At 40.2% G+C, this 16,864-nt stretch overlaps 1 protein-coding gene across 1 annotated transcript in view; it reads left to right on the top strand.

Moving 5' to 3' along the window:
* The first annotated feature begins 535 nt into the window (after positions 1 to 535).
* The window catches only part of LUBEL (Linear Ubiquitin E3 ligase), a 55,493-nt gene continuing 39,164 nt past the window's right edge, over positions 536 to 16,864 (top strand). The window contains exons 1-4 of the mRNA XM_071592571.1: positions 536 to 598; positions 8,938 to 9,024; positions 13,743 to 13,872; positions 14,939 to 15,090. Of these exons, the coding sequence (XP_071448672.1) occupies positions 590 to 598; positions 8,938 to 9,024; positions 13,743 to 13,872; positions 14,939 to 15,090 (378 nt within the window). The 5' untranslated portion in view covers positions 536 to 589. The remainder of the gene's footprint in view (positions 599 to 8,937; positions 9,025 to 13,742; positions 13,873 to 14,938; positions 15,091 to 16,864) is intronic.

Here is a 16,864-nt window from a genome sequence, read left to right as displayed (position 1 = left end):
AATGCTTTTGAAAAAGATTACTTTGATTACAACTGAAATACAGTTGTTTACCACTGATTACACTAAGATGTAAATAATGTTAAAATAAAGGCTGACTTGAATACATTGAGAAGTTGAACGAAGATGAATTATACTCACAAATTAATTCCAAAATATGCTATTACTATTGTGCAGCGTTTACGGGCCAAGCACATGGCGATTATCTCTTCAAAAACATCTTTTTGTTAAAAAAAAATACAGGCACGCAACACACTCGCGCACGCATTCGTATTTGTTGGGCCGATTCGACAAAAACGAAGTGTCGGAAGCCGGCCGAAATAAAGAAGCGACTTGAGCACTTGGACCGCGTCACCCCCGACGACCGCTCGCGACACACACCACCACGCACCCCTCCGCAATCAACCCTCCCCCCCTAAGCAGTGCTCCCTCCTGTCACCGGCGCACCCTCCTTCACCGCCCCCTCGCGCCCGCCCCCCTTCGCCTATTCCTGCCTCTCGCCTCCTTCCCCTCCCGAGGGATCTATTCTTGGCAGTCGCCACTCCGCTGTCTGGGAGGCTGCGCTAAGTCTTCTCGTCCCTCGCCATTTCAGATGTCTATGGTGAGTCTTTTTACTGACCATTCTCCACGACCCCCACGCACGCACATCCCCTCCCTTTGACCCATCACGATTTGTCTGCCCATTGCGAAAGAAGGCCCTGAAAGAAAATCACGGTCGCGACCTGACGTGTGGCACTGCCCTCTCGAACTCCTCCGCTCCCCCGGTCTTCCATTTCCGGCCCAGTGAAGGGCCCTTCGACCCCGACGGATCCTGCCCGAAGGATACCCCCGAGTGCCCAGCACCTTGTCGGGAACGCGGCCCGCTTCCGGGTGCATGGCCGTGGCCGGCTGATGCTCGGAGGTGCACGAGCGTTTTTACGCCCGCCGCACGCCAGGATATAGCCCCCGACTGCAATCACATGCGCCCGTGTCTCGCCACCGACGAAGGCCTAGGTAAAAATATCCGTGATACCAAAAAGTCGCCGCTTGGTAGTCGTCCGCCTTATGAAAAATCTACTGAGTCCCACGATCAAGGGAGAGGAAGCTGAAAACAGTGCCAAAGTGCGGAATACTCGGGCCCCGAAAAAGTTTGGACGCATCGAAGGATTTAATCCCCTCCTCGCACCACGCTATTCAAAGAATCGGTTACTGCATGCTCCGACGATAGCTGGCGGATGGCACGCACCACACGGTACATTAGGCTACGTTTGCATAACGGGCGCGCAGAATGCATGGCTTTAGTCTGTGATTCAAACCGGAAGAAGCTCAAGATATTTATTTCTCGTCCATTGTTGGCGTGCGCAGTTTGCCTAATGTTATTCTAGCGCAGATTGTTGAAGATTCCAAAATTCGAGATATAGCGTGGATTTTGAACCGATACTTTGGTGAAGATTAAGTTCTAATGGTCGCCATTGTAACACCCTTGTCTCCAGGGAAGTGAAACGGAAGTTTTTTTTCTGAGTAAGGTAAAGATATCTAATGATCATTATTGAAAACGACTTACCCTCGTTGTCAAGATTCTTAAGAGGAAATCATGGAACGTACGTTCTACATCGGCCATTGTCCTCCTTCATGCGAGAATAATGTTGATACTGACATAACGGCGTGTCGTATCAATGCTTGTCTCGAAATCTAAACAAAAGCTTTTATTTACATACGCCGCGTGGGCGTGAGGATTTAGTACATCGACAATAATAGTATACTACTTAAGTTTAGAGCCAATCAGCTGACGCTATCAAACAATCCCGCCCGAGTGATAGAATATATTGTTCAATGTTGAAATGTTTTGATGTTAATATGTTTGCCATTTGCTTCATGCTCATGATAAAACTTCCTCGCTTGTCTTGAATAACCCCTATCCCTTTCTATCCTTTTATTATTTTAAAGGCAATTACTAATGAATGCGGAAAAGGCATAAAATCTCGGCTTTCCGAAAGGTCGGCGTGAAATCCTCGCGATTATTCCTCATAACGTCACTTGGACGAATAGAATAAATGAAGTCATTCCCAATGACTGAATTAGAGCGTGACAAGTTTATTCCATTCATCGTTTCGAGGATGCGAAGAGGAGCCTGCGGGTTTCTGAGGCAAGGTGGGTACTCGTGGAGTAGTTCCGGGTCCTTCGGCCTCAAACCCCAATCTATGTACGCGTTCATGCTGCCGGTACGATGCATGTTGCATCACTGGCACAGGTTCATTTTTGTCGTTTTTCAAAGAAATTTTATGAACATGGAGCATCTTTTGGGCGTTATTGCTAGCGAAAAGGAAAGTTTACTCGCTATTATTTTCGATGGATGAACAGGTGCTATACTCCTTCGGAGTTGGCAAGCGAAAGGCATTTGAAGATTCCCCCTCCACCTTCGCCCTTCGAAAGAGATACCTTATCCGCCAACCTGAAAGGGAGAGAGAGAGATACGGACATACACCGCAAAGGAAGGCTGCCATTTGCTGACAGGCCCGCGACCCGGGAGTGCACCGTAATTTATGCTATCCGCTAAGAGCCAGCCATTTGTAAATATACTGAGGCAGAGTTCTTCCAGATTAAAGTAAACCTGATTGATCCCTAACTGCACAAGAAATGTCACCGCTAGAAGAGTGATTCGTAAATAAGCCACGGAAACGTCAATGTAACTTCCCGAAGGGGTTTCTTTTGGGCTTGATCAGTGTAATGGTCATCAAGTTTCGGAGTCCTTTATTAAAACACGATGGTTTTTAGCACGGTCCAATTTCTTCATTGGCTGCTCATTTCTTTCCGGTACCCGTCTGTCACTTACAACTGGGCAACGTCCCTTAGGAAGTCTCGGTCGCCCTCTGTCGTCCTCGACAAATTTACACGCGAGCAGGAATTTAGTCAAGAGAGGTGAGTGACTATCTCGTTCCGTGTACAATGCCTTTTCGCCGAGACTGCCATTTGCTGTGTCGTAGCCATATAGGCTTGCATTTCTTCTATGAATATTCGAATCTATTGCAACGAAGCGTCTAATTATAACGATTGTCTCTTCGTCGAAGGAAATTTCGCTAGGTATCGCAATTAATTTGGCAAAGCTTTTTTAAATCGCCGGGAAAGGGGAAAAAAGAGAATGTCATAGCCAACCGCGCATTCCGTGGAGTGGGGCTAATAATGGAATGGCTACTTGTGGTCTTGGCGCACCCATTCCGAGGGTCTGTCTTCGTACGAGGAATTTCCGAAGGGTCGTGTCTCCGCGACTCGATCGGAGTTTTCGGTCCGCCCGGCGAGGGGACTCCTACTCGCCGCCGCCGCCCCCCCACCCTACCCCCTCCGGCCCGACCGCTTACTTGCCCAGGGAAGACTTTAGGCCAAACACGCCAGCAGTTGCGCACTCGATAATGCTTTTGTTATTAGCGAACTGTTTCATTTTGAGCGCATTATTGTCCGGCTTCGGAACCTGGCCACTTGAAGAAAGACGAGGGTGTATCGAAAAATATGTGATGCTCATATTTATAATCTGTGATGCTTATATTTCCCAGGGGACCAAAAAACACTGTTTTTCGCATTTATAACAACCTAAGAGACATCAAGAATTTGATGAGTGCATAGACCTCGCAAGTGAAGCTGTTTTATCATTCAAAAGTGTGAAACGAACCTTTTGGGGACGCTTTCAAGCAATTGAATTGTCCAGTATTTTGTGAAATCAAATTTTTCTTGAATGATCTATTTGGCAAATTCTGTACCAATTCGTGGTAGATATACGCGTCAGTCCTCCAACCTCCTGTATTTAGAATTAATTCCCTCACGCCCTGATAGCTTCTCTGTTTTACGTCGTTCTTAAGTTGCCCTATGCGTCTCTTGGTCTTCCTCGTGGGATCTTCCTGTCAATTTCCGCTTCTATTTACGTGTTTTTAACTAATACATTATGCCTAAAGGTGTGCCCAAACCATCGATAGTTCTTGCCATTCCCACGGAGTGCCATTCTCCATCTGGTCCTTTCCTCTTCTTATCTTCTATTTATACTTCCTCGTTCCTCTCCCTTTGCCGGTTCATTGAATCTTCTTCTCAATCTCTTCTTCAGCACCATATTTCACAGGCCCTCTTTATTCTTCGCTGGTCCACTTTTCCAATGTTCCATGTCTCTTGAGTCGTAGAGTGCGGTGCCCTGTTTGAACGTTTTGCCGAACTGTTTCCTTGTTTGCAACCTCAGGGTCTTTGAACATAATAGTTGCCTCTTCTTAAAGAATGCCGTCCTAGCTTGACCTATTAAGGAGAGTTCATGAGAATAAGTGATACATTATTATTTCGAAACGGGCGCGTGAGTGTGGATAAGAATGGAGAAAAATAAAATGGACCGAATACGAAAGAAGTGCTAGGCATGGTAGGGGAAGACACATGGCCGTTAGTAGATATTGTAACTAGGCTAGAGAAGTGGATGCAGAACATCTTGAGTGGCCGTGGGATGTCCAAAGGCAGCGATACTTAAAGAGGAGAGAATGTTGGGCAACCGAAGCAGAGGGAGGAAAGGAATAAGGGGGTCAGACAATAAAAGGAAGGCAGAAAGCATGTGGATCTCAAGAATGATATTTTTTGTGTGTAGGCTGCCGTTATGTTATTCAGTGTAAACAGGAACTTATGAAGTGTATCTGTGATTGAACCCTGAGAGACCACGACACTGCGTCAGGACCCAACAAAGACACGCAAACTTTTAAAAAAATGATTTCATCACAACTGGAATTCATACATTACATCAATTCAGTGGAAAAATAACCATTCAATCTTTATTTTTTAAGCCTCAAATCATATTAATTGAAGATTCTTTGAGAAATTATACCTGGAAATGGAAACATTATTAAGTTAAACAATTGAATCGTATCAACACTGACACTCAGCGTATGTTGACAACCAAGTCTCTGTGACTGTCTCCAAAACTATCTAAACACGCCAGTGGTTTAATAGGCACGTTCAAATTCTTAAGTCTCTTGGTTTTTCTGACAAACATCTTAGACTAGGAAGCTGAAAGTTCTGTCACTTTACATGTGTTATCGTGGTTGTATTAAGCTTCTCTCACTGATTTCATGTCAACAGTCCAATCGCCGGCTAACGCTTGATAATCGCCGTCTCGGGCCACATAAACAAGATCCCATCTACGCTCCTGACGCTATAATACCTTCGGAGGTGACAATGAAAACGAATCGAAAATTAAAAAAAAATGTTTCCGGAAGAATTGTCATTGTTGACATCGTTCGAAAACTGCTGCCCTGTAGAAATCGTTACATTCGCTTGGCGATTCCCTTGCGGGTGCAGGTCCACGTGAACGCTCTTCCAACCGTTTTCCACCCATGCACGCATTTCGTCCATAATGAAGGCGTCTGAAGAGACAAAAGCCGACGGCGCTGCGCAATGGTGCACCTGACGGCTCGGGAGCGGTCGAGGTGATGATGACCACATGACCATTGCCAACTGGACCCACTCGACGTCTTCATCCGAATCCAAGTGCACGCTTTTAAATGCAATAAAAAATCAGAAGAGATTGGGTTGCACAGTGTGTTCGTGCGCAGAAGAAATGATAGTGCAGGTGCGCTTTGATCCGAAAAACAAACGAACGAAAAAAAGGGAGAAACGAAAGTTTCTCGTGCGAAAGGATACCGTGGTATTCAAATGGAAATTGATGGCGAATTCGTTTCCTTGCCCTTTGGAATGACCTCTTGGGTGCAGCCTGGCCATTTTAATGACCTCGTGTTGTGAATTCTACGCGACTGCTGCTCGATGAGCGTGCCAAACTGCGCTTGAAGGGCGTGCCAAAAAAGTAAAACAAGTACCGGGGTGGATCTTGCATTGCACCTCTTTGTTAAAATATTCCGGAGGCAAAGTATTCTCCCAATCGGACCTCCTAGATTGAAACTATTGGTAGGGGAACACCGGTAAGAATAGGAAAAAAAGTAGGATAGCAAACTATCGAGGGAGTGCCTAGGAGTTCGAAAGTTGGTAAGCTGGAAAATTCGAAGTTAGAGATGGAGACAATGATGGAGCTGGGTATACGATTGAGAGTGAGCGATATAAAATGATTAAGATGACTTCTGGAGTTAAGATATACTCAGGAGACGACCATAAAGTAAAAGAAATGAGCATATCACTGAAGAGGGAATGGATAGGAATTCAGTTGTGTAGGAAATGCCAGCGGGAGGATTCTAGTGATTAGGTCGGCGGGAGAGAACCCACGTGCAGGTGTACGTTCCGACGTCGAGTCATATCGAAGAGGAAATAGATACAAAGTATTCGAGATTTATCCGAAGAGGTTAAAAGGGCAATTAAGGTGCGATACAAAGTCCCTATGGGGAAAAAAATAAGCCAGAGAAAATTTCACCATGACGAGAAAGTTCATGGAAGAGAGAGAGAGTAAGCATTGAAGGAAGAAAAAGAAAACTAAGCTAACTAAGAAGAGAAACTCATTTAAGTCCACGGTCATAGATAACAGAATGATGGAATTTGCCCTCACTTTTGCGGGAATCAGTTTTTGATGAAATCACTAGTTATTAAAGCAGTCTTACCCTCAAAAAGTGAGGAAGGGTTGTACGGAAACGGGGAGGACATATCCCGTGTCCCAGGCAACCCGCCCGCCGCCTAAGACTTGCACGTCTGCAGACTCTATCGGGGGAATTTTTCACGAAATGGGACTATGGCAAAAGCACGCTACTTTTTCGTCTGGAAAGCGACGAAAAGTACGTGTGGCAGGGAGTGTTGGATCACCAGTCATGAGGGGAATTTTCAATTTCATCATGAGGGAGGATTAGAGAATGAGAGAAGAAAAGTTATCTCGCAATTGTAATTATTGAATATAATTCTTCATTGCTGTAATTGTTCTCATCACAAATTTGTCGAAAAAAGTAGGATTTATTATACCAACGCGTCCAGTAGTCAATTTTCCTTAATTCCTTACATCAGTGTGTCCAGCTGTCAATTTACTTAAACTTCTAATCATGGTCTTACCAATAAATGCATTGAGGGGATATTATTCCCTCAACCCTGCCACAAATGATTCATATTTATCCAGTATGTTCAGTCATGCACGTCATCTTCAGAGGCTCACAGCCCACGGCTGTCAATAGCACTGTGATGATTAAGCATTAAGAATAATAGAGATGAAGAAGCCATGTGTCAGCATCACCAACCTGAAATATTCATAATGGGTTCAAATACGAACTTTAAGTTCAAATGAAAGTTCGATTATGTATGATGCATAATATACGAGGGCTGTCCAGAAAGTAATCTCCATTTTCGTGAAACGTGAGAAGTAGTGGAGGAAGCCGGATGTAAGTACGCCTTGATCTGCAGTGGTTGGTAAGTCTCGCCGCTCGTCGTTTGTTTACAATAGCAAGTCAAAATGAACAATTCAACTGAACTTCCCGCCAAATGTGAGGTCCGTTCAGTGATAAGGTTTTTACTGATAAAAAAACTTCAAAGCAGCTGAAATTAATCGGGAAATTTGTGCTCTTTATTGACTAAACAAGATGAGTGACAAGAGTTATGCGTCAGTGTTGTCGTTCGTTTGAGAGTGAAAACGAATGTCCATGATGATGACGGAATTGGCCGCCCGTCTGTGGCGACCAATGAACCGCGCCTGAAAATTGACGAAAAAGTTTGTGAAAACCGGCGTTTTACGATATCTGTAATATTTAGAAAGTTTTCCACAGATTTATACTACTCAGTTACATGAAAACACGACGTAAAAGTCAGGCTACTATATGTTTTGTGGAAGTGGAGGAATTTCAAGATGCCATGATTGGTTGTTTGCAATCTCAGGTGGCAGAATTTTATGCTTAAGGAATATGAAAACTATTTCCGAGATATGATTAATGTTGAAATCTGTTCGGCGTATATGTATAAAAATAGTCAGTAAATGAAGTTTTTTGATGAAAATAATAACCTTTCTGCATCTATCCCAGTGCATTTTTTATAGCACAACAGAGGTTACTTTCTGGACAGTCATCATATATAACTTGGTAGTCTTCAGTTTCAGGTAGGTTTTGGGTAGGTACAGACTGATCAATATTACAGTTCTTAGCCACACCTAACAAGACAAAATCTGACCCTTGGCACACCACGATAAACTGTCCTTTAATTCTGCATACTTCCTTCCTCCCTTCAATCTGTCCAACATCCTATCCTATTCCTGCCTCTTCCACGTCTTCCTAACATTCTCCCCACTATCACAGTCTTCAACATACCACTTCCAATCAATATGCCGTTCATCCATTTTTCATGCTTCCTTATTACTTCTCCCAAAAATCCCCTCTCCTACCCCACCATATCTAGCACTTCCTCATTTGTTTTCCTTTTTTCCACTTCACCTTCTCCATTCTTCTCCACACCCACATATAATTAATATATATATATATATATATATATATATATATATATATATATATATATATATATATATATATATATATATATATATATATATATATATATATATATATATATATATATATATATATATATATATATATCTTCAAGATGGAACGCTCTTCGACGACACACAAATATATAAAAACACAGATGTAGATTTTTAAACCATAGAAACACAAAGAAATGTCCTTTCTTTGATTAAATGATTGATTATTAAATGATTGAAATTAAATGATTTGATTAAATAAATTTTCTTTCTTAAATTAAATGAATATTATTTTTCCTTACAGCAGCATGTAATGGTTCAAAATGATGACCTTTCAATATCTAAATAACATGAAAAAAATATTATCCATGGATTTAATGACGTTGCATAGTAAAAATGTTTAAATATAGAGCTGTATGAATTTTAATGGCATATAGCTTTACTGTATGAGTGGCTTTCCAGTCAGTGATGTAAAGTTGCGCAGTGAAATTAACTGTTGAATATCAGTCAAAAGGATCAAATAAAATATACTTACATTTCGGTCACTCTTTCAGCAGGAGAGATGGCGGAAACCTATGCCAGGTCGTCCTCGCCCGACAAGACCAATGCCACACTGGATGGTTGCAGCCTCAGCAGCTGGGGTCAGTGTTCATGTCCTCTCCTCAACCCAAATGCTCCTTTTGACCAATCAAACAAACCTATCACTCCCACGACACTGCCCTGTCATAGCGTATGCACTGATCATGGTACAAACAGTATGAGACTGAATTATTTCCCCTTTTTGACTGACACCAGGTTAGTCTGAAAAGAACATTCAGGATTACATAAGTGATTAGAATAATTTAAAGGATGGAAATTGGTTCAGCATATTTAATTCTTTGTGGAAGAGGAGGAAAACATTATAAAGAATGAGTGCTCTAGGAATATCAGGTGTCACCAGATGAAAAACGTCATGCCCATAGTAACTCATTAACGCTGGCATCTGACTGGATTTGTACTCAAATGAGGAGGTGAAGTGCTTTCATTACAACTTTCAATCAACCCATTTTCAAAGAATAAGATTTAAAGACATCTTTTCCTGGACCATCTAGCCTTTGTGTGACATATTCAAAGAACTATTGGAGATGTTGCAACACTACTTTTTGATGGATTCATCCGCAAATGTGCATTAAAATGCATCAATTTCAAAGTGTAAAAATCATTTGCCTTGACCAAGATTAGAACCTCAATCCCTTTATATCCAGCCAAGTGCTTTAGCCCAATTAGGTACCGAGCAAATGAATTTATCAACAGTAAAACACTTTTGTGTTTTAAACATCAGCTGTAACCTCAACTGAACTGTGGTGACTTGCACACAACTATAATTACTTGTGACAGTGTATGCATGGGATTTTGTCATAACATCTTGTTCCTTTGAAGCCTCAAAGAAATTCATATTTTAGGAGGATGTCTAGGTCTCTTAATTGTTTAAACCACTTGGATAGATTTTTAGGGATCTGGGTTAGAATCATGGTCAAGTCGAATGATTTTCACACTTTTAAATTGACATGTTTTTATTTGTGAAATGATATCACTCTTCACTTTTTTTCCAATATTGATAGGAAGCGATTTAAAGTACTCAAATCAGGGTTTCTCTTTATTCAACATTTTTTGCTGTACTTTGGGTAATGCATCCCTGATGTGATAATGGGCATTCTTTCTTCTAAGGATTATTTATTGTTTCAACTTTTTGTTTAGTGGTGACTGAATTCTATTTACACACACTGGTGACTCTCTCATGTCTTTCATTTATTTAAACAAAATCCACATTTAATTTAAACAAAACACACATCTTTCCCTTCATAGATACTCTGTACAGATCTTGCCAAGATTTTTTTTCGATACAGTGCATCCAGAAATATATGCACATTATATTCTATTGTTTCAGGCTTCACTTCGTGGAAGTAATTAATATCCATTATTAAAATAGAAAGAAAGACTCGTACTTTTCCACAGATTTTATTATACGGTACAACGCGTTTCACCGACTTGCGACATCATCAGGTACAAATTTGCAAAACAGACAGAGCAAGCATAGACAGAGTGGGGGCGGGGAGGGTTGGAAGGATTTGAGGGGGGTGGGGGCTCGCAGGTGCGTTGATGGATTGTTTTGACCATTTCCAGGCTAATTTCTCGGAGAGGAGTGGGGAGGGGTATGGGAATAATTGCTCATTACAAAGTGTCGTGTTGGGGTTCACCAAGTGCCTTCTAATCTCTAATTGCTCGAGAGCGTCCATTTTTAATCCTTTTGGGAGTGTGTGTAATATCTCTGGGACAAAGTCACTGCTGTGGTTGAATTCTAGTAAATGCTTGGCGAAGAGAGAGTTGTTATTCTGATTTTTGTGACACCTAGCGTGTTCCTTGACTCGTAACTTGATATTCCTGCCGGTCTGACCGACATAAACGCTGTTGCAATCCTCGCATTTCAGTTTATAAATGCCTGATTTGAGAAGGCTATCCTGGGTGTCTTTTCCATTGGCTAGAAGTTTGGAGAGGGTTATGGGTGAGTAGAAGGCTGCTTTGAGTGAGGTGGGTAGGCAGTTGGAAATCCTATATGAAAGATCTCCCAGAAACGGGATCGAGCACCACTTAAAATCTTTAGATACTGCGGGCTGAGATACGAAAATGCTTTTTATGGCCATTGCTTTTTGTTTTTTCCGTAGTAATGTGTCAACTAGTTTGGGGTTGAAACCATTGTTGGTAGCTATATTAGTGATATTCACAAGTTCAATTTTGAAGTTTTTGGGGGAAAGGGGGATGTGTAGGAGGCGGTGGATCATGGAGTGGAGGGCTGCGTGTTTGTGAGAAAAGTGGTGTGCGGAATCATTAGAAATTATATGATCTGTATATGTGGGTTTCCTATAAATTGCAAATTCGTGTCTATTATCCCTAATTGTGATTGTCAAGTCGAGGAAGTTGATGGTGCCGTTGACGTCAATTCAATTCTGTAGAAGAACATCTTTTTAATGCTGACAATCAGCATAACAAAAACGTGGGCTATTGGTTTCGTTACGTGGACGATATACTATGCCTATGGACCGGAGCCAACCGACAGTTAGACTCCTTCCTTAATTTCCTAAACACTCTTCATCGGAATATCTCCTTCTCCATGGAAAAAGACGTCAACGGCACCATCAACTTCCTCGACTTATTTTAATAATGGATATGCACATTATGCCCAGATGCAATGCCATCTGTGATTGTTCTGTCATTAATTCTTTTCAAGAGTATTGAATAAAAGACAAATGTGATTTCAAGAGTCAGAATCATTTACAAGGTTTAATTTAATCGTTAAGGGAATAAATATTATTGAATTAACCTAGAAGATTTGTTATCATATTTAAGTATGCCTTCCATCGTTTCATCGATTGCTCAGAGCTAGCTTGGATCATCCGTTATCAACATCTTCAACATTAAATATCATATTCTCTACCGAGTAATTGAAGGCAGATAAAATGAGAATCCATCAATCAACATCTGCAAATATTTGGTTTTCAATAGCTATGACTAAATAGTGTTTGGTGATAAGATATTCCTTACGAATAATTCTAATTTCCCGATTGATATAAGTGGCATTTTTTTCCAAACAGTTAAAATATGACTATTTCATGTTAATATCTAGTTTAGACAAAACCCAAGTAGTTTTAACGTCAGATACAATTGGTGCAGATTTTAGAATGCAATGGAGAAACTGGGATTTAATTATGCGTTGCTAATTACAGAGTGGTAGACCCCATGGTTGAAATTATAGGAAGATCAAAATAAAAAGCATGCCCAATTAAAGGATTCTGCAAGCAATTAACTGGTTATTATTTGTCAGATCTATTAGTTCCTACTCCAAAAAAAGGTGAAGGTTACATCATGTGCAGACTACAGATTAATACACTTGTTTTAGCACACAACTAGATTGGTTCTTAGGATCATTAACAAGAGGATAGAGAGTACGGCAAATAATTACCTAAAGAATTCACTTTGGGTTCAGGAAGGGGAGAGGCACGTGTGATGCCATTGCAGTAATGAGATTATTAATCGAGAGGAATATAGAACACAACCAGGACGTGTTTGCCTGTTTTGTATATTTCGAAAAAGCGTTTGATAGAGTGAATTGGGGAAAACTAATGAGTATATTGCAGAAAATAGGAATAGATTGGAGGGAAAGGAGGCTAATCCGCAACCTGTACATGTCTCAGACTGCTCAGGTGCGAGTGAGGGATGTAGAGTTCAGATGGGCAGTCTAAGGAAGGGGGGTAAGGCAGGGTTGCCCATTATCACCTGTGTTGTTCAATGTACATTTATGTCGAGGAAATGATTAAAGAGGCAGGAGAAGAACTGGAGGTAGGAATGAAAGTGGGCGGGGAATTCGTAAAATCAGTTAGTTTTACTGATAACCAAACTGTAGCTTGTCAGTCTGTCAAGGGGTTGCAAGCATTACTGAGTGAATTAGAAATAAAATACGATAGATATGCAATAAGAATAAATATAAATAAAACAAAGGTTGTGCAGTCTTCCAGAAAGAGAAAGGCTGAGTTAAACATTAAAATAGGAGAGCAAAAACTGGAGTAGGTAGAACAGTTTACAAATCGCAGAATTGTTTTGGACCAGAATGGTCAAAGTAGTAGGCATGTAAGGAGAAGAATTGCACTAGACAAAGAGGCTTTCACCAGAAGGAGGGCATTGGATAATGATGCTAAGAAACAGCTCGTTAAAATTTTTATATGGATCATGGTTTTGTATGGCACGGAAACGTGGTCATTGAAGCAGAATGATAGACGTAGATTGGAGGCTTTTGAAATGTGGGTGTGGAGAAGGTGAAGTGGACCGAGAGGAAAACAAATGAGGAAGTGGGCGAGGTATGGTGGGCTAGGAGAGGGATTGTTGGAAGAAATTATAAGAAGATAGGAATAATGGATTAAGGGCGTATTGATCGGCAGTGGGGTGTTGAAGGCTGTTGTAGAGGGGAGAATGTTAGGCAAACGAGGAAAGGGAAGGACTAGGATAGGGATGTTGGATGGGATGAAGGGAGGAAGGCAGTATATGGAGATGAAGAGGGGCGGATTTTGGTCCTGGATGTTGGGTTGTATTTTGTAAGGTGAGACGAGAGAATTATTTGGTAGTTTGTGTCCATCCGAAACCTACCTTAACCGGTAGATTACCTATAATAAAAATAATTTATTTACTAATGAATGGAAACCCATTCAAATTCAGTATGTCATAAAGTAGTATATTAGCACATAATATTTTAAAGTAAGATGCCAACGATAGTTGCGTTACAAAATGGCTATGATCTGCTGACATGCATATCATCTTCCATTTTCTGCAGGTCAAGGTGGGTGGCGACAGCCCTCCAAGAATGCCTCCCCCCCCTCCTCCACCCGATGACCCAGAGTATGAAGTGATTGATGTCAACTCCGCATCCTACATGAATGGACCCCCTCGACCTCCCCCTTTTGGTAAGTTGCCCAAGTCTTCTTTACGGCATATCTCCTACATTAAATATCACTTATTGTATTTCTGCTTCAAATTTTCATTCACATAATGGCCCTCAGGGATATGCAGGAGTTGTTTTGATAGATAATCACTTAGAGATTTTCTCAAATCATTCTGATGACTTTCATTTTTATATTGTATGAAAAACTAAAAATTGTCACGTATTAATATGTATTGAGATGTGTGTTTTTTAAATGCCAATTATATTCTTGATCATCGATAAATCGCCTAAATGCATGACGGTCATGCTGTGATTTAAAATGTGAAGCAAAATTAAAGAGGGTACAGAGAAATGTTGCCAGGTAAAAAGTTTATACGATAATGACATTAATGTAAAATTTTATGCGTAGATGTAATGTAATTAATGTGTGGAAAAAAAAAAAATATATATATATATATATATATATATATATATATATATATATATATATATATATATATATATATATATATATATTTTATTTTATTTTTTCTTTTTCGGACAGTCTCTCCAAAGAAGGATTGAAGTAAATGAGTTCAACTGCGAGCCTTCATTTTGATAAAATATCCTGGCATTATTTGTCATTGTATCTAAACAATCATTATTTCCACAATGTCTTTTCATCTTAATTTAGATAAAAATTGCCTTATCCATAACAGAAATGCATGGAAGTTGCCTTACAGTTACATTTAATCTTATATCAGTACTATAAACTTCAAGGCAGTATTCAAGTGCGTTATGGAAATAGGTGTACATGATGAACCAATATGTGTAGTGTTAGTTTAATGTCATGCCAAAAAATAATATAGTAAATATTTTTCAAACAAAAATGAAGAAAGCTGGTTGTATTTGGAATATCAAGTGCAAAAAATTGTTCAGGCATATAAATAAGGTTGGTGCATTGATCTAACATTGAAAATGCCACTCAAGAGTGCATTTCTGATGTACTAGACAGAGGCACATTCTAATTTCATTCTAATCCAGCTCAGGCAATCTTTCTGAAGTAAGTGATGACTTAAACTTTATTGAGTTATTATTTACTTGAAAAGGAGCCTTCAGGAAGGGAACTGGGCGCCATTGTGACCTCTGCGGTGGATCAACACCAGCAGTGCGCTGTGATCTATGCTCTGGACAGATATTCTGCTCTTCCTGTGATGACATGTACCATCGGCACCCAAAGCGGCAGTCACATGTGAGAAAGGTATGGACGCAAGGCATTTATTTACTTCAGCCAAGGGGTGCCATATTTTCAATGACTATATGAACATATAAACGCTGCTGTTCAATGTGTAAGCGGAGGAATTGGTTAAAGAAGTATGGGAAAAACTAGGGATAGTATTTAAAGTTGGTGTGGCATTCGTACGTATAATCAGTAAGGTTTCTGGATGATCAAGCTTTAGTTTGTCAGTCCGCCAAGGGGTTGTGAGCATTGTTGAGTGCATCAGAAAGTCAGTGCAATAGGTATGGGATGAGAATAAATGTAAACAAAACAAAGGTTAGGTGGTTTGCAAGAAAGTGAAGAGCTAAGCTAAATATTAAAATAGGAGTTCACAAACTAGGGCAGGTGGAACAGTTTATGTATCTCGGAAGTTTTCTTGACCAAAATAGTCAAAGTAGTAGGGACATTAGGAGAAGAATTGGATTAGGCAAAGAAGCTGTCACAAGGAGGAGGGAATCGATTACAGTGATTTTGAGTATGTAAAATAAGAAAATAAATTTGAAAATTTTGATTCAGAGCATGGTTTTGCACAGCATGGAAACATGGTCATTGAAGCAGGATGATAGGCATAGATTTGAGGCTTTTGAAATGCGGGTGTGGAGAAGGACGGAGAAGGTGAAGTGGACAGAAAGGAAAACAAATGAGGAAGTGCTCGGTATGGTGGGAGAGAAAAGGGGATAGTGGGGATAAATCCAAGGGAGGCAGGTAAGATGGATGCAATGCATATTGAATGCTTAAGGAATGGTGAAAATTGAGATTGAGGGGAGAATAGTAGACAAACGAGGAAGAGGGAGGAAAAGGATAGGCAGGTTTAGTGGAATAAAGGGAGGAAAGAAGTATGCAGAATTAAAGAAGGGTTTATTGCAGTGTGTGGTACAGGGTTTTGAGTTGTTTGGCCAGGCTAAGAAACAAACTGTGTCCATCCAAAAAGCTACACGAAAATGGTGGATTACCAATAATAATAAAAAAAATATCTAGCCAACATTATATTTTGTAAATATATGACATTGAATAATTTTCCTATTTTTATTAAAAATTTTGTATTTTTACACAGAAACTCCTGAGGAAAAGTACAAAATATTTTAATATGGATACTTCCATAAAGCAAAGCCTGAAACTGTATAGTAAAATTTTCTTATGGCCATACCAATAGCCAATGCCTAAATACGATGTGAATAAGTTTTTTCACAATAGACATGGATACAATTTATATTAACTAGTACCTAACACCATCATGCACAGTTAGCTTAAATAGAGTAACCCTATTACAGATACTTCAGTTTGTATAGCAGATATTATTTTTTTGCCATTGCCATTTTCTCATTTCCTTCTCATCTATGTTTCTTTTAGACAGTGTGAAAACTCAACCATTTATGCAAAATCAATGTGTAATATGGTCAAGGAAAACCATTCCCTGACTCTGTTGCTGATGACTGCCTCATACTTTATGCAACCAAATTTCATATTCCACACCCTAATATGCACTAAAAATATGTTTGACATTCATTTTCGTGTGAATTAAGCTTTTAATTATCTACTTTTCAACAAAATTTATGCACATCACATATGATTTCATAATTTCTATATTCAGTGAAATAAGGCAACAAAAAAGTATTCTTTTGTATTCTTTTATAAGGGGACTTGGATTGGTATGGTGGCTATCGTACTAGCTTCCCACCCAGAGGGCCTGGGTTGAAATCCTGGCGGAGTTGAATATTTTTCAGAGGTATCTCGATCCCTACTTGAGGTGCTTTGT

The sequence above is a fragment of the Hetaerina americana genome, unplaced genomic scaffold (assembly GCF_022747635.1).
Source record: "Hetaerina americana unplaced genomic scaffold, ioHetAmer1.1.p SCAF_5, whole genome shotgun sequence".
In the NCBI taxonomy this organism is placed as follows: Eukaryota; Metazoa; Arthropoda; class Insecta; order Odonata; family Calopterygidae; genus Hetaerina; species Hetaerina americana.
Note: the sequence above shows the minus strand (reverse complement) of the source record. Positions and strands in the feature narration are given on the sequence as shown.